The sequence below is a fragment of the Gambusia affinis genome, linkage group LG10, assembly GCF_019740435.1.
Source record: "Gambusia affinis linkage group LG10, SWU_Gaff_1.0, whole genome shotgun sequence".
Taxonomy (NCBI): domain Eukaryota; kingdom Metazoa; phylum Chordata; class Actinopteri; order Cyprinodontiformes; family Poeciliidae; genus Gambusia; species Gambusia affinis.
In genome coordinates, this window is record NC_057877.1 from 20,143,262 (window position 1) to 20,159,862 (window position 16,601).

General features: G+C 37.9%; 3 protein-coding genes across 4 annotated transcripts in view; all 3 read right to left on the reverse strand.

Moving 5' to 3' along the window:
* The window catches only part of adcyap1r1b (adenylate cyclase activating polypeptide 1b (pituitary) receptor type I), a 48,228-nt gene extending 46,901 nt beyond the window's left edge, over positions 1-1,327 (reverse strand). The window contains exons 1-2 of the mRNA XM_044128894.1: positions 1,263-1,327; positions 1,025-1,137 (exon numbers count right to left, since the gene is read on the reverse strand). The gene's annotated coding sequence lies outside the window, so the exon portion shown is untranslated. The remainder of the gene's footprint in view (positions 1-1,024; positions 1,138-1,262) is intronic.
* Positions 1,328-4,430: 3,103 nt separating this feature from the next.
* Positions 4,431-10,373, reverse strand: LOC122838254 (alanine aminotransferase 2-like). Its single transcript, XM_044128760.1, has 11 exons — positions 10,251-10,373; positions 9,315-9,404; positions 9,113-9,221; positions 8,222-8,358; positions 7,897-8,140; positions 7,265-7,344; positions 7,037-7,173; positions 6,264-6,429; positions 5,721-5,876; positions 5,534-5,646; positions 4,431-5,301 (listed from the first exon to the last, which is right to left on the reverse strand). The coding sequence occupies exons 1-11, from the start codon at positions 10,347-10,349 to the stop codon at positions 5,211-5,213; spliced, it is 1,422 nt and encodes a 473-aa protein (XP_043984695.1). The 5' UTR covers positions 10,350-10,373; the 3' UTR covers positions 4,431-5,210.
* Positions 10,374-11,068: 695 nt separating this feature from the next.
* On the reverse strand, positions 11,069-16,202 carry LOC122838253 (alanine aminotransferase 2-like). Of its 2 annotated transcripts, XM_044128757.1 has the most exons (11): positions 15,290-16,202; positions 13,977-14,066; positions 13,779-13,887; positions 13,562-13,698; positions 13,234-13,477; positions 12,993-13,072; positions 12,774-12,910; positions 12,181-12,352; positions 11,796-11,951; positions 11,561-11,673; positions 11,069-11,323 (listed from the first exon to the last, which is right to left on the reverse strand). In XM_044128757.1, exons 1-11 carry the CDS (start codon positions 15,386-15,388, stop codon positions 11,233-11,235), a joined length of 1,428 nt encoding a protein of 475 aa, XP_043984692.1. In that variant the 5' UTR covers positions 15,389-16,202; the 3' UTR covers positions 11,069-11,232. The 2 variants fall into 2 exon arrangements, with proteins under 2 accessions (XP_043984692.1, XP_043984693.1); XM_044128758.1 differs by lacking the exons at positions 13,977-14,066; positions 15,290-16,202 and having other exon boundaries at positions 13,562-13,657; positions 13,779-13,867.
* Between the last annotated feature and the right edge of the window lie 399 nt (positions 16,203-16,601).

Here is a 16,601-nt window from a genome sequence, read left to right on the forward strand (position 1 = left end):
GGGCAGCTGTACCTGCCAAAGTTCCACCAATTCCCCTGCTGCCCTTCAGCCGGCTCTCCTCACCCCCCCAGCAGCAAAGGAAGCGAGTTTACAGCAGACAGAGCTGAGCCTGATCCACAAGGAAAAACAGACACACACAGCAAGCCTCAGACAAATGGGTGTATGCTGAAGTCTCATATTGGGAGAAAAAAAAAAAACTTGCTGTAGAGCAGGAAGAGATTGCAGAAGCACACGGAGGGTGGGTATCCATGGCAGCGCTTATTGTCAAGCAACACTTCTGAGAAGCAGTGCATAACACTCAGCTGAACTGGAGTGACAGCTCTGCAGTTCTATGGCATTTCAAAGCTTCCCCCGTCATCTGTCCTCAACGTGAATCCATAAAGAGCCAATTATGTCTCAGAGAGATATTAACAAACAACACAGAATGACTCACGTTGCTGCTGCAGATGGATTTCTTTGGCCTCAGAGCCATGCTAATGTTTCCTGCTCATCATCCTTATGGTATTAAATTATAGATTGTCCAACAGAAAGCCACATAAAGAGTTGATTAGTGCAGTGTTTTGTGAGGAATAGTCTAATGATCCTGCTGCAGAGTCAGAGTCAGAGAGAAAAAGGCAGCGAAATGTCAAGTTTGGTCAATCAAGATCTCTTATTCTTTCTTTCTTGCTAAGTTCATGATTTTTTTCCTGTTTTGCAAATCTTAAATTCTCAATTTCTTTATTACGGATCCTTCATCCACTGCTCTGCTCCAAGGATTGTCTGTGATTTCACCCTGTGACAAACTGTTAGTACAATCTGTTCTTGTCTGTGTCACATTTTGACATGAACCAGCCTGGTGCTGATTCTATCCAAACACCATTTCCTGCACTGTTTTTATCTCTTAAGAGTAAAGTGTTTTTATTGTGTTTACAATAGTTTTACTTCATTGTGGCCATCATACAGCATTCAGATGGGATTTTATTGTGAACTTCATCATTAAAATATTTTTGATTTTATATTGCTCTGAAGATGGTTAATTTCTGACCTGCATTCTTTTGTGGCAACAAACACTGGAGATCTGTCTGGATGTGGTGAAGTGATTCGGACAATGGATGTTCCTTCCTTCCATCCATCTATCCACCATGGAGTCAACAAGACCTGGAGGGAAACACAAACATCCCTCTCCCTAGCAACACTCATTCTGGGGGATCCCAAGGGATTTCTAGGCCATGAGCAACACATCGTCTTTCCAATAAATTCTATGTGTGCCCCAGGGTAAATACCTTATAAGCACAGGTGAGGATAGGAAAGCAAATGATCCATTAAATAGAGAGCTTTTTGGCTGAGCTCCTTCATCACCACAACAGACCAAACCGACACTAACATCCTTGATCTACTCTAGACCTTATTCCAGCTGTTTATCTCACTCTTTATCCTACATAAGCAATTTCTCTAACTCATTTATTCATTACTGGTTATTTGCATAGGGACAAGTGTAAACCACAGACAATGTTGCTTGTGAAGGGAGGATAATTGTTACTCAGAGCAAAATGCTACAGGTTTGTAAAGCTTGAACAATTGTTTGTGTAATCTGTTAAGTGTGGAGGTGCTAAGACGGAGTGACTCACCTGTCTTTTCCATGTTCTCTCCAGGGTGTTTGAACAAATACTTCCGAGGGGCTTCAGACGCCATTTATATAGGTTCTGGCAGAAGCCTTGGAATAATGTGTGGGGGGGAATTGTTTATGGGTTGTTTTTGTTTCTTTTTTTGTGGTGTTTCATAATGGTGTTATAGTGTAAGGATAAAACATAAAATATTTATAAAAAAATAAATACAAATGTGCTTGTATTTGGTAAAAGGTATTTTATTTATATAGGTGGAAATTGGTAAATTGAGATCCCCTGTGATTTAAAAGTGGTTTGGTCCTTCACGCCTGGAAGTATTTAAGGATGCAATTCCACTTGTGGTTTTGTTCCTGATGCTTTGTTTGAAGAATAAACCTTTGCTGTTTCCATTTTATTCTGCCTCAACTTTCATCCTCACTGTTAATCCAGCTACAAAAGGCTGTGTTGTTACACACCTGCAGGACAGCTTTTACCAATTTTTGCTTTCTCATCTTTCTGCAACAAATTGTGATCAAACTGGTGCAAATCTATGACTCTAAGGATCAAAACTCCTTTCATCTGTCTGCTTTTGTGAGATTGATTAAAAAAAAATTGAAGGAGTTTATCCTGCTGGGTCTCCTCAGTAAACATCCTGACAGATTGTGTGCTGAAGGACAAAAATATATCCCCGATTTAGGTTTGATCCTTGTCACCTTCAGCACATCATGTTTACATTAAGGTGAACAATAAGAGCTGTAGTACATGAATTTCTCTCTGCTGTGGAAATAAAAGCAGCCTAATTAGCAGGCAGATGGCCAAATAAACAGGCAGGCAGTTGTGATGGAGATTGGATTAGCATGAGGATCGAATTGCATTTATGAAACCAGACGAAGCACATATGGCAAAATTAAGTGGAATCCAGATGATGGTTGTTTCATAGCAACAATGGTACACAAAGAAGAAGTCTGCAACAATGTATCAGTTTCTTTTGGACACTGGCTCTAAAACACAATAATTACTAAAGATAAAATATGAGTAAAACCGATAATAATTTTCATCATTGATCACCAATTCCTATTCTTTATGAATGATTGTGCAAAATTGATGCTGTCATGCTCTTTCATTTTCATTGTTTCTTTTCCTGTCTGAGATCTATTCTGTTCAGAAGTCCTTTTCATGTTAAGCTCAAAGAAACACAGATGTTCTTGTATCAAGCCAAATTATCCCACTGTCTCCATGCTGCTAATTGTTACCTCAGTCTGAGTTTCCTCTGTGCGCCTACAGACAGTCCAAATGTAATTAAATGCTAAGTGCAAGTCATCTCTGCTTTATAGAGTTTTAATAGCTTTGTATACTTATTGTTGAAGATTTTGAGATTGCTCCATTAATATTAGATGCTGCCACACTTGACCACACTTGCCACTTATTTATTATTTATGTTTATTATTTTTATCCACCGAGCCTTTGTTAATAATTGTGCCTTTGAGAGGAGATAAGCAGTTTTCCTTTCTTCTTTATGGATTTGAGAAAAGCTGATTCTGTTATCTAATAAAAACGATAATTGAATTTCTGCCATATTCTCTTATTATTGTGGCACTTAGCAAATAGAAATAACTGGTAATTTTAACTATACAAAACGGAGAGAAGTTTAGTCTGATTTAATGAAGAAAAACATGTGTCTTTTTGTTCAGAGTATGTAAAAGCCTGGTTACAATTGTACATCATCAGTCAGAATTGCTGGTTATCTTTCTTCATTTTATTTTTTTTATTTCTGTAATTCTTAGTTATGGACTCCATGGTGGTGAAGTTGATAGCACTGTTTCCTAGTGACAGAAAGTTGCTCATTCAAATCCCAGCTTCAGTCTTTTTCCATGGAGTTTGCATGTTGGTCCTTTCCATGCATCAGGTTTCTCCTGGCTTTCTCCCATACTGCATAAACATCAGGGTTAGGTTAAATGGCTTCTCCAAGTTGCTCTTAGGTTCAAGTGTGAGTTCATTTTTAATCATGTGTGTCTTTCCTGTGTGTCTCTGTGTTACCCTGGGATGTACTGGTGAGCTGCCCAACATGTACCTGGCTTTTTGCCAGAAGGCTGCTTTAGATGGAACCCCGTATGCTATTGCAGAAAGCTCAATGAGACAGTGAAAAGGGCTCTTAGCCCCAGATTGAAGTGTTTTGTGAAAGAACCTAATTATTTAATGACAGAAGGGCAGACATTTATTAAACTCATAATTTATTCATAATAACAGCTCTCTGCAATGAGAAGATATGGAAATGTAAGCTGTTTATTTAGTACCTTGTTTGTCTGTTGTGCAAATGTGCTGATTGTGCGTAAACGTAGAACCTCTGAGGTTTTGCTGCGGTTTCCTCCTGCCTCGTCTGTGGCTGCCTTAGCTCAGGCGGTGTGGAAAAAGGTGGGGGAAGTGGGAATTGTTGGGCTTTGCTTTTGAGGAATGATTACCCCTCTCACTCATTTTCCCAGAGCTACTGGAGTGGAATAATTAGGTAGCATTTGCAAATCTGAACTCCATTCACAGTGAGAGGATAGTGATGAATGATAAAGAGGAGCAAGAGAAAGAAAGGACCCTACTTCCTGTGGATTGCCCTGAGTCCTGCACAGCAGCGGTCACATTATTTACAGCTGAGGATTTAATGCATCGTTCAATAATGAGCAAGCAGCCGATGGCCTGTGGTCTGAAATTCACTTATTCACTCACTGGGCTGGGCTCCAGGACTCCAGACCCTCCGGATTGAAACAAAGCCAACTCCACCTTCTAATTCAGCCACTTTAGCTTTTTGCATTGTTGAGCATTGCATGCATGCCTAGTAATTAAAACATAATTCAAAAATACATGCATTTGAGGTTTTTAATAGAACAAAGTCATATAAACTTGCATAATAAAACACCCATGAAGTAGACACACGTCTCACTAGCAAAACTCCAGCTTCTGTGAAATCTGCTTGGCGAAAATCCAAGTTTACAGTGACATCTGGTGGTGAATATGACATATAACACCACATTCAATTTCTAGGCCAGAAACTATAACTTTTTTTGCATTACTGGGCTGTATGCATTGAAGCCATTGCCTGCAGAGATGTTCTGTCCAACCAACAATTCACTGTTTTTTTGCATATCCAATATTGGGTCAGAAGAGTAAGAGGTTCTGGGGGGGAATCCCAAACATTTTCCTGGCAACACTCTGGGGCTCATCCTGGGTGACTCTGGGATGTTTCCAAGTGAGAAGGGATAAAATGTTCCTCAAGCGTAAGCAGGACTTGCCCTGGAGTCTCCTCCCAGAGGAGAACAATATGTTGTTGTTATTTATTTTGCCTTTACATTGAGTGTTTCTTTAAAATAAAACAATTATGATTCTACAATTTAAAATTTAAGTTGTGTTTATTTATTCTTTAAAAGTAAATCTTAGTGGACAATTTTATTTGTTCCCCAAGACAAATGCCTCACAGTGACAAAAGGGCTGATTTTATTGTATGAGATAATTACCTCATTAATATAACATGTGCATCTGAAAATATTGATAGCAGGGTTTTCATGTTTTCCATAGTTTTGGAACCCTTTTTTAATGAAAGTTTTAAAAGATTATTTTTCTCTTGGTATCCTTCAAATTTCATCAGTCAGGTCTGTTGAGGAGATGACGGTGAAAAGAACAAAGACGTGTCAGGACATCCTCCAGGACAGCAGGAGGCGCTAAAACACAAAGTCTGAGAGGAAAAACAAATTGAGACATTTAGAAATATACAGACATGCATGAGGAACAAACTACTTTAGTCATGTCTGACTCATTAATTATCAAAAGAACAAAAACAAATTACACGTTTTAATTTTACCTCTTCCACTAAAATTTATCACAATGGGATTTAGTCATTGCAATATTTATAAAGTATGCAATATTTGTAATATATGAACAAACAGTAGATCTCTATCTCTTCTTACCTGATGTGAAAGTTTTCATCATTGTGTCCGTTTTCACAGCCAGGCCCCAAACAAATACCTTCTTCCTCCAGTAACCTCTGACAGTACAGAACATCTGCTGACAGTTGTAACTTCTGAAAACACAAGTCATAAAGCTTGATAGGCTTCCAGTATGTCATTGTTATTCCTTTAGTCGGTTTCAGCTGACCTTAGCCTCTTCAATGATTTCAGCAGGTAAATGCAGACGAGGATAAAGGAAAACTCCTCCCATCGCCGGCTGGCAGCTCATTCCTGGTAAGGCATTCAGAAGCTTGCATGCTCGTCCTGCATTCTGGGAGAGTGTTTCTGCTCTCAGAAGAACCTCCTGTGTAAGAAAAAAATTATTCTACATATGCTAGAAAACAAGAAAAAGAGGAAAGTCCAAATTTATCTGCTCCTGGTGCTTAGTGATTCACAAATTTGCAGTTAGAAAGGTGTTGTGGTACTTTAATCTCGCTATGCTTTGACCACAGCCTGTCAATAATATTTCATTAACACCCCAAAATATGATTATAAATGGTAGAAAACATTTAACATGGCAAAACTGGAGTCCTCAATAATAACTCAGAGCATAAGTTTTGAGAAACTTGTTTTATGCTCATAAAAAATCTAATTATTAAGAGAATATGATCATACTTTCACTGAATGTGGATGCAATTTATTTTTCAAGACAATTTTATAGGGAGCAGTAAATTTGCTTTTGTCTTTGTACCTGTGTGAATTTTTCATACGAAGCATCTCCAGGTGCAGGAGGATTGGCCATGATCTCCATAGCCAGCTGTGGTAAAATGGAAGGACTGCATGAAGGATGGAATAAAAACTTTTTCACTGCCGGATCCAAGTTGATTAACTCCATATAGCCTCCTCTCAGACCACACCTACACAGTACAGGATTAGCAATGTCAGAACCAACAATATCTCAAGAAGCAGTAAAAATATGAGGAAAGATGACAGCAATAATAATTAGAAAAACAGGTAGAAAAGTCATTCTATAAAACATAAATCAATATAAATAAAACCCAGAGTTAACAGTTAAACAAAGTCTTCAAATGTTAATACTGTTTAGTTTTTATAAAAATGTATGTGTTTAAAGAAATCTTGTGCTGTATGTTTTCTAAAATGGAAACACAAAAGCTACTTTTTTGTGATAACAATAGTGAAGTTGCACTGAAACCTTTTTTGAACTGCAGAAATCCAGTCAGTTGTTTTTGTTTTACTATCTAAACAATATTGCTATTGTTCTCTTAATTTATGTAAAACTGTTTTTTTGTGTCTCGCATAATTTTTGCAATATAAAGGGTTTTGAGACTGTTTTGAAGAGCCTTTTTCACACTTCAAAGACTACTTAAATCGACACTTCTTTTAACAGAAATGCACCTTGTTTCTTTAAAACTGTCATAAAAAGCATCATATTTTGTGTAAGTCATCACAAAACAGAAGTTTAGTTATAGTCCAGACCCCTGAAATAACAGTTGTAATGCTCACTCTCCCATTATGGCTGTCGATATTGAGTGGAATGACGCCATCTCCACTTTCTCTGAGTAGGAAACTCCCATCTCAAACAGGACCTTTTTATATGAGAGAAACTCTTTGTCCTGTCCAAACACACTGTCCTGGTAAACCTAAAATGGTGCAATAATTCAGAAAGAAAGCAAAAATTTTAATTAAAAAAACTAATAAACACAGAAATTTGTCTGTGCAGAATGTATTTACCTCTTCAACAAGCAAAACAAGTCGCTCCGATGCTGCAAAATGAATAATTTTTTCTATTGTTTCTCTGTCTTGCACATGACCTGACAAAACAATGAAAGACATTTACTTAGTCTTTGATGACAGATTAGATTTCTACCCTCAAATCAGGATTCTGATTTTAGATTGCCTCAACTTGTTTGACTACGTGTCAGTGTTATTTTGAATTAAAGACATACAGTACAGACCAAAAGTCTGGACACACTTTCTAATTGAATTCAGTGAGAAGGTGTATCCAAACCTTTGGTCTGTACTGTACTTTATAATGTTACATAACTTAGTTCAGAGTTGATGTCTAATTTAACCAAAAGAAACACTTGGATATGAGAAACATATTAAACATTATGCATCCAGTGACTGAACCAAAAGCAATAAGTGCTACATAGAACCAACAAATAGAACCTGGTGGAGCTTTGCTTGAAGGACTTTCTATTTTGAATGGAGAAGAGTCAGGTTTTTCTGTGGATAATGTCTACATTTCTAAAATCTGCAAATTTACACATCGCATTTTATGCTCTTTAATTAAAAAAAAAAATAATAAAGCTTTAGTAATTCTATTCATTTTGCTGTCACTACACTATATGTGTGTTTTGCACCTGTTGGGTTTCCCGGGTTGCTGATGTAAATGGCTCTGGGATCACACTGCCTCCTAGCTGTCATTAGGGCTCGGTGCAGCTCTTCCAGGTCTAAGGCCCATCCTCGGTTCTCCAACAGCCTGTAGGGCACCAGTTTCACCCCCCTTTCATCCAGCAGCATGGGTAATGTGTGTGGACATGGCAGGGGGGCCAACACACCAGTCTGAGTCTGTCCATCCTCATGTGACAGCAAACGTATCATCATCTAAATAAAACATTTTAAAAAATTCAGCATAGCATGTCATCAGATGAGGTAACCTCTCATCTCTAGCTCTAGTTATCATACCGCCAAAGTCTTCTGTGAGCCACTGGAGAAGATGATGTCCTCTGGATTAGAATTTATCCCACCATCTCTTCTTGTGAGAAACTCAGCAACAGATCTTCGGATTGGCGGTAACCCAGCAGTAGAGGAAGAATATGAACCTATTGTAGGAAAATTGGCAAACCATTTGAGCAAAGAAGTCTAAAGGTTTCATAGATATATGCTGCTTTAATAAGACTGTTTTGTCGATTTATTCTAGGCATTGCCGTCAATTTAATTTGAGGGATTCATTATTTACGCATTTCCATTTTATTTTTCCAATTAAATGACAAAAAATTTTATTTACTTAATTTTGCCAATGTAGGAAGCTTTGACAGCACTCATTAAACTAACTAATACTTAGATCAGGGGGAAAATCCAATGTACTTAGGAAAATAGTAGATTTGCATAATGTGGCAAAAACGTTTTGAGTTGTTTCTTAACAAAAACATCTGAAACAGTAGACTATAGGGAGAAATTTGGATGTGAAAACATCCAAATAACTAAGATTCAACCCTTTTGTGAACTGGAATATACACTGTATGTTATACAGGGACATATTTTGTCACTGTCCGCAATGATATGAGTTTTCTGTCACAACGGAAAGCTGTGGTCAAAACCACCTAATCCAAGACCGAGTCAATACCAAACCTAGACCAGGATTTTAAGGTTGGAGAGACAAAGCTCAAAACCAAACCAATTAGAGATCATTTTCAAGAGAATTGCTGTAATCCTAATAATTTAGTTGTTAAACATTTATTTTTTGAAGCCCATTACAGTTGTAAGTTATCTACCCTTCACTCTGAGGAAAAAACCCTGTCAATAAAAGTAGGATTGTGTGTAAAACTCCAACCTCATCTGGAATGCTGTTCTCACCAATGCTGCCTCCATTACAGGCTTCCAGAAGCTTCTGTGTCTTCTGTTTGACGTCCAGAGGAAAGCTTTCTTCTTTGAGGAGCTCCGGATAACAACACATTGATAAGACCTGAGAAAGAAAGCAGGAGGCAGCAGTGTCGGGCATGCTCCATGAGTCAGTGCAGAGAAGAAAATCGGCAAGAAGAGAATGTTTAAAACTAACCTGTCGAACAAATGAGATGGGTTGCATCCCTGTCCGGTGGGGATCACAGGAGCTAAGATCAATCACCTTTGTAAAAGCTTTCTGCTCGCCCTGAGAGGGAAGAAGGGGGAAAACAATATATAACTGTATGTAAAATTTTAGCAACTGAAATCCTATTTGAGTGATGTAAGTCTTGGCTTACAGTCTGGCAAACTTCTGCTAGTAAGATTGCAGAAGTCCCAATCATTTCTCAAGCGATCAAGAATTTGAAGAAGTCAGGTTTAGCTGTGAAGAAATGTTTGAGCTACCTAAGAAAACAGGGTTGGGGATCACCTCTTTACTTCCAGAGGTCACCAGGAACCAAAGGACGTCTCAGAAGAGGAAAGATAAATAGTATAAGTCACCCTTCTAAAATTAAAACATCCAAGGGTCATTTATATGTTCAACTGCCTTAGCCATAAAGCTTCTGCATTCGTGCAGTGTCTTCTAGTTATAGTTAAAATAAAGAACAAACTTCAAGCCAAAGACTTGATTTAAAGATTAACCAGGAAGCTGCTTAACAAACGGCTTTTCGGACTGCGCCAGGTCACAGCTCAATTTCAACCACTTTCTACAATCAACTACTGAACCCTGACTAAGGTGGTATTTGAAATATGAAGGGAAACTGATTATTTTTTCAACTTTGCGCAAATCCTATGAAACATAAGCTTCTGAAGTTATGTTTCAGAAGCTAAATATAAGTTGACCTCTAAACAGCTGCTAAATATATTCGAAATCTAAAGTCAGTAATTTGATGCTAAACATTTTTATTACAAGGAAACAAATAAGACATCAATCCAAAAAATAATTTTTAAATGTAAGTAAGATTTTAGAATTTTTTGATTATTTTGCTAAACAGGAAATGAGAAGTTTAAGGCAGTTTTAGTTTATGTTGTAGCCTAACTTATGATGACTCACCTGTGCAATCTGCTGTGAGATCTGTGCAGCTAGACTCTGCAGGTTCACTGGGTCTCTGATCCCCCGGACCCTTCGGTTTACCTCCAGCACAGATCTCATCTCTGTCGTCTGTTCTTCTTCTTCTTCTTTTCTATTATGGCGGATCACAAGCAACTTTAAGGTGCATACCGCCACCTACTGTAAATGAGTGTGTAGCAGCGTTACTTCACATCTATTAGATTCTATTTTTTAATTCTCTGTCGTCTGACTGGCGATCAGGGCGACGATCCCAGCACCACTCTCAGGGGGCGGGTGTTCAGGAAGTATAAGTTGAGCATTTCACTGCTATTTTAAACCTACTTCATAAAAAAAACTTGACACCTTCATTCATTGGCTTACTTTTCGATGCTTCTGTTGAAAAATTTAAATAGTAAATTACTGCAAAAAAATGCTATATAAAATAATGTTAGATCTATTTATACACAGGTAAATTAAACTGTCAGATTAAAATATTTTTCTATTTTTTTTTTGTAATAAACAAATTGCTCAACAATAACTGATACCAATTTATTTCCAAAAATTCTTATAAAACGAGTTCACTATACAGGGCAAATCAAGGCTTTTCACTGTTTTTTTTTTTTTTTTGCAATTTGTCAAACCCAAGACATTCATGTTAAGATTAAAATAATAAATGTTAAACACAGTCTGACTCGACAACTCTTTGTTAACATAATAAAACATTCTATAGATGCTTTATTATGTTACATGAGCATCTGGCTGCTGCGACTGGATGGAGGCTGAGAGAGACAAAGAAGAGAGAAAGACAGATACTGAAGCAGTGATCTTTAACCGCAGGACCTGCAGTACAGCACGCTTTAATTAAAATTAGGTTTTCTTCACTCTGTTCAAGTATTGTTTATCAGGTTTAAAATTCAAAGCGATTTTAGGATGTTTTTTGTTTAGCTGTTTTTTCTCTGCGGAGTTTGTATCCTTTGGATCTCTGTCAGTGATGTCTGTCCTGGATCCGCAGGTGAAAAGACCGAAGACGTTTCAGGACGTCTTCGAGAACTGCAGCTGGAGCTGAAATACAGAGTCTAAAAAACAAACAGAAATAATATTTAGAAAATGTTAGCAGATAGACAAACTCCACATGACTGAAATCTACATGTTTTATGTTTATTAGTTCAAAAATAAAACTTAAAAGGAAAAATACACTTTGGAAGATCAGAAACCAGATTTAACAAGGTCTTTGAAAACTGGAGTTAATTAAAAATGCAAGTCATGTAAGTCTAACATAAACAAGCTAATGATCCGAAATATTTTGTCCTCACCTAATGTGATAGTTTTCATCGTCATGTCCGTTCTCAGAGCCTGGACCCAAACAAACACCTTCCTCCTCCAGTAACTTCTTACAGTACAGAACATCAGCCCGCAGCCCTGATCTCTGTCATATAGCAAAGAGACTTAACAATTATTAATGTATTGCTAGAAAAAAAAAGTATGGAAGGCTGGGTCTATTGAGTTTTTGGTAACATATTTAACTTTTTTTGTTTGTTTGAAGCTGACCTTAGCTTCTTGTATTATTTCAGCAGGTAAATGCAGACGAGGATAAAGGAAGATTCCACCCATCACCTGCTGGCAGCTCATCCCTGGAACGCCGTTTAGAAACTCACATGCTCGTTGAGCGTTTTGGGTGAGAGTTTCCACTTTCTGAAGAATTTCCTTTAATGAATAAAGACATCAAGAAACATAGATACATATAGAAGAGAAATTACACCCATATTTTAGACGTATCCCATTCATTTCTCAGTAGTCTATGGATGATGTTGAGTCCACTCAATCTATTCCAAACCCAGTTGTGATGAATGAGCATCTTATATGTCTTATGTGTCCAAACACTGCATACCCTCAAAAATATGTATTTTAAAATATTTTCAAGTGTTCTCCTTACCTTGGTAAATACTTCATATGAAGCATCACCAGGTGATGGTGGATTGACCATGATTTCCAGTGCCAACTTTGGTAACACTGGTGGGCTGAAAGGACCCTGCATGCTCGTTAAAAAGTTTTTGACCAGCAGGTCCATGTTGATGACCTCCATATAGCCTCCTCTCAAACCACACCTAAACAGAAGAATTGCAAGTCAGAAAAGGTTCACCTTTTATATTATATTAATATATATATTATATTAATAGTCATAAATATAATTTACTAAACAACTAACCATAAAAAAGAATAACAACAAAAAAACTCAGGTTTCAAGTCCAGGGCACAGGCACATACAGGACCACACATACACACTTAGATGTTTTAAAGGTATTTATCCTTCCAGAAACCCAATTTTGACACTTTAATAGCAAAAAAACTCACTATTTCTCCATACACTGGAACTTTACTGACTAATCAACTAAAAATACTAAAACAAAACATAGGAGAACACATAGAGTGTTATTATCTGATTAAAGGAAAAACTTTCTCAATAACCATAAAGTCACTTAAGCAGAAATGCATTCGTGTTCTTGTTGAACTACTGGTCACACTCACTCTCCTATTGTGCCTGCCGATATTGAATGGAACGACACCATCTCCACTCTCTCTGAGTAGGATGCTCCCATCTCAAACAGGACTTTTTTGTATGAAAGAAACTTCTTGTCCTGTCCAAACACACTGTCCTGATACACCTACAATAATGCGAGAGGATGAAAGAAAAGAGCCAAAATTTTATTAGTAAGACAAATAATTTGCCTGTTCGGGTGTACTTACCTCTTCTACTAACAGAACGAGTCGCTCTGATGCAGCAAAACGAATCACTTCTTCTATGGTTTTTAGGTCTTGTACATGACCTAACAGAACAAAATACTTTTCATTTGCTTCAATGAAATAAAATTAGGGAAAATAGTTAATTAAAATTTTAAAAGTGAATCTCCCAGCATGAAAATAACTTTGGTTCTAGCTAAACCAAAAGTTATTTGGTGCTGCTATTTTATCTGTCTAAAACGTGTACCTGTGGGGTTTCCTGGGTTACTGATGTAAATAGCTCTGGGCTCACAGTGCCTCCTGGCGGCCTTCAGGGCTCGGTGCAGCTCCTCCAGGTCTAGGGCCCAACCTCCCTCTTCCAGCAGTCTGTATGGCACCAGTTTGACCCCCACCTCGTCCAGCAGCATTGGCAGGGTGTGTGGACATGGGAGTGGGGTCAGCATACCTGTCTGAGTGGGCCCCTGTCCACTGGACAGCAAGTGCAGAACCAGCTAAACGCAGCCATAAATAACAGAATAAAACATCTAAAGTTGCATCATGAGGTATCTTGCCTATTCCAGTTCCAACTGTCATACCTTTAAGGTCCTCTGGGAACCACTGGAGAAGATGATGTCCTCTGGATCTGAAGCCACACCACCATCTCTCCTTGTGATGAACTCAGCTACAGATTTCTGTATTTGGGGTAGCCCACAGGAGGAGGCAGAGTAGGAGCCTGCCATGGTCAAATCGATCAGCTTTTAAAGCAGAAACTGCTAGAAATATATCACATGAGATAAATATATTTTACCCTACCAACAGTGCCTCCATTACAGGCACCCAGCAGCTTCTCTGCCCTCTGATGAACATCCACAGGAAAACTGCTTTCCTTCAGGAGCTCGGGGTACAAACAGGCTGCCAAGACCTGATAAAGCAAACAGAAGGTGACAGGCTGTAAAGACAAGCTCAGGAAAACTGTGAAATACATTATAAAACTAAATGCTGAGTACCAACCTGGCGAGCAAATGAAAGGGGCGGCATCCCGGCCCTGTGGGGATCCCCAGAGCTGACATCGATCACCCTCTGAAAAGGTTTCTGCTCCCCCTGAGAGGAAACGTGCCAAACTTTTCACAAACTCTATGACAGTGTATGCTGCTCCCTACCCTCCAACTCCATGTGATTAAGCTGGATTGTATCAAAATAAAACATGCAGGTAGAAAGTATCTAGGTTAAATATGAAGGAAAGAAACTAAGTTGCACAACTCCACAACTCATTAAACATCACAATCAGTAACATCTCATCTCACCTGTCTTTGAACTCTGATAATATTATGGTTTTGTGCCAGACCATAAACTAACAAGATTCATATCTTAATTGCTGTCCTTGAAGAATTATGACTTTCCACTTTAGTGTTTCGAAAGGACTTCAAATGCTAGGCTAAACTTTCTATATACATGTCCTGTCCACTATACAATCCTATAGACTATATATACACACCCCTATGTAAAACTTTAATTAATGGAGTGATTTATGACCTTAATAATTAATTGCCATTAATTTTCAGTGACCAGATAGAAGATATATATCTAAGTCTCTGTGAGAAAGGGTAGTTAAGAAATAAACACAGATTCACTGATTGAATTTGTGTTTGATTTTTAGCATATATTTTAATTTGTGCAACAAAAACACCAATAGAAAAAAAAAACTATACAAAACCTGAATGGTCATTCAATTTGATAAATAGGAATACATTTCAAAATGAAAACTCCTATTATTCAGTAATATGCAGGTTAATGGTTTCACTTAACTCCATTTACTATTTCCAGAACAAAGTTAAAGGCATTTAAAATTTTTATAGATGAAAATCCATGAAGATCTAATAGCTTACAAAATAACACTGACTAATATGCTATGTTTACTTTTCTTCAAAGAAAAAAAAAAAAGCTCTGCATTATGACCAAACATGTAACTGAATAAATAACTGAATGTGCTTTGCTCCTCTAAAAAGTGTTAATGTTAAACATGAACCTCCAAGAAGGTGGTTTGATTAAAATTTAACCATGGAGCTATCAGACAAAGAACTGTTTTAAACAGTTATGGCTTCAGTTTAACTTTCACCTCTCTTTAAACTTCAGTCAATGAATGATGAACCCACATATTCAGTTTTTACCTCATATGCCTAGAGCTGTCTTACATTTGTTCTACAGTGTTCAATATTTTATTCTTTTGTAGGGTACATAGATATTTTTTCTGTGCTTGAACAAGTCATTAAGTCAGGGTTAGAGCTGACTTAATGTTGGAGCTGTTGGAGCTGCTAATGACTCACCTGTGCGATCTGCTCAGTGATTCGTGCAGCCAGGCTCTGCAGGCTCACAGGGTCTCTAATCCCAAGGACCCTCGGGTTCACCTCCTTCATGGAGCTCATCTTGGTTCATCTGACTGAGGAACAGGGCGACGCGCCCAGCTGGACTGGAAGGAGGCGGGTGTTCAGGAAGGCAGAACCTCTTGTTGTTTGTAAAACCCATAATTGGAAGAATTTTATTTAGTTGTATATTTTAGTACAACTTCATGAAATAGATTTTTATCGAGCTTATGTAAAACCTTAAAGTTTTATTTCCTTGTTGAATTTTATTAATCAGTTGTTTACTTTCTCACAAATTTTACAGATTCATACAGAGGCTCCTAGCAAATCCTACAGTTCTTTACTCTGGCTTTTTCATGTCTTGCAGTTTCTCCACAATAATAGACAAAGTATCTTCAATTTTGCAATTAAGTACTTTTTACTGTATCACACAGTGTGAATCCAAGTGTTTTTCTTTAACTCTTTGCTGATGTTTCAGCCATTTATTAGATATGTGTTAGATATATTTCAGCCACTTTGTTCAATGTATGTCCAAAAATAATTACAATAACTTTTGTCTTTTTGTAGTACGAGACAATAAAAGCACCAAACAAATAATTTTAAAACTTACAAATAAAAGCTGTAAGCCCAATATTTTTCATGTACTTACTGTTTAAAACTTAGCAAATTTTGATTTTCAACCTGTTTAGAAAATATCAGTGCATCATACAACAAAATACTTGAGTGGATGTCAGTAGAATGGAATAGACATTTTGAAAATTACAAAAACAACCAACTACCAAATTTACTTATCAGGTGAATAGAAAGTTTAGGGGCAGTAAAAACTACATAAATATTTGCATTTTCTCCTGTTGTGTTTTTATTCACATAAGCGTTATTTTATTTCAATCTGTAGAGACTCAGACAGACAAAGGGTAACCATTAGAAAAGTTTAATGACAATATGATTTAAATCTTTGGCGCCTGGGCCCCGGCTAAGGACATTGATCATCGCAAACTTTGCGATGGGCTTGGATGAGCATTCCGTATGCTGAGAGGAACGTCATCCCCCCGGGACCCGGCACTGGTGGTGGAGGCGATGAAGGATGTGGCCTGATGCTGAGCGAGTGGAGGTGAAGGGGTGGAGGTGGGTTGAGCTCTGCTGGAAAGCGCACGACGCCATGGATGGCTGTCCTTATCAGCTGGGGCTTGGACGGTGATTGGACGTGACGAGTCTTGGACCGGCGTTGAGCAATCAACGGTGATGAGCCGGAAGTTCCGGCTGGATGATGCAGGTG

Excerpts from the sequence above, each read along its gene's own strand:
- LOC122838254 (XM_044128760.1), bottom strand. The coding sequence starts at position 10,349 with ATGAGATCTGTGCTGGAGGTAAACCGAAGGGTCCGGGGGATCAGAGAC. Across the intron at positions 8,141-8,221 it reads GCTCACAGAAGACTTTGGCG|ATGATGATACGTTTGCTGTC; the intron begins GTATGATAACTA and ends TGTTTTATTTAG. Across the intron at positions 5,647-5,720 it reads AAATCATTGAAGAGGCTAAG|AAGTTACAACTGTCAGCAGA; the intron begins GTCAGCTGAAAC and ends TTGTGTTTTCAG.
- LOC122838253 (XM_044128757.1), bottom strand. The coding sequence starts at position 15,388 with ATGAGCTCCATGAAGGAGGTGAACCCGAGGGTCCTTGGGATTAGAGAC. Across the intron at positions 11,674-11,795 it reads AAATAATACAAGAAGCTAAG|AGATCAGGGCTGCGGGCTGA; the intron begins GTCAGCTTCAAA and ends GCTATATGACAG. Across the intron at positions 11,324-11,560 it reads GATGAAAACTATCACATTAG|ACTCTGTATTTCAGCTCCAG; the intron begins GTGAGGACAAAA and ends TTTGTTTTTTAG.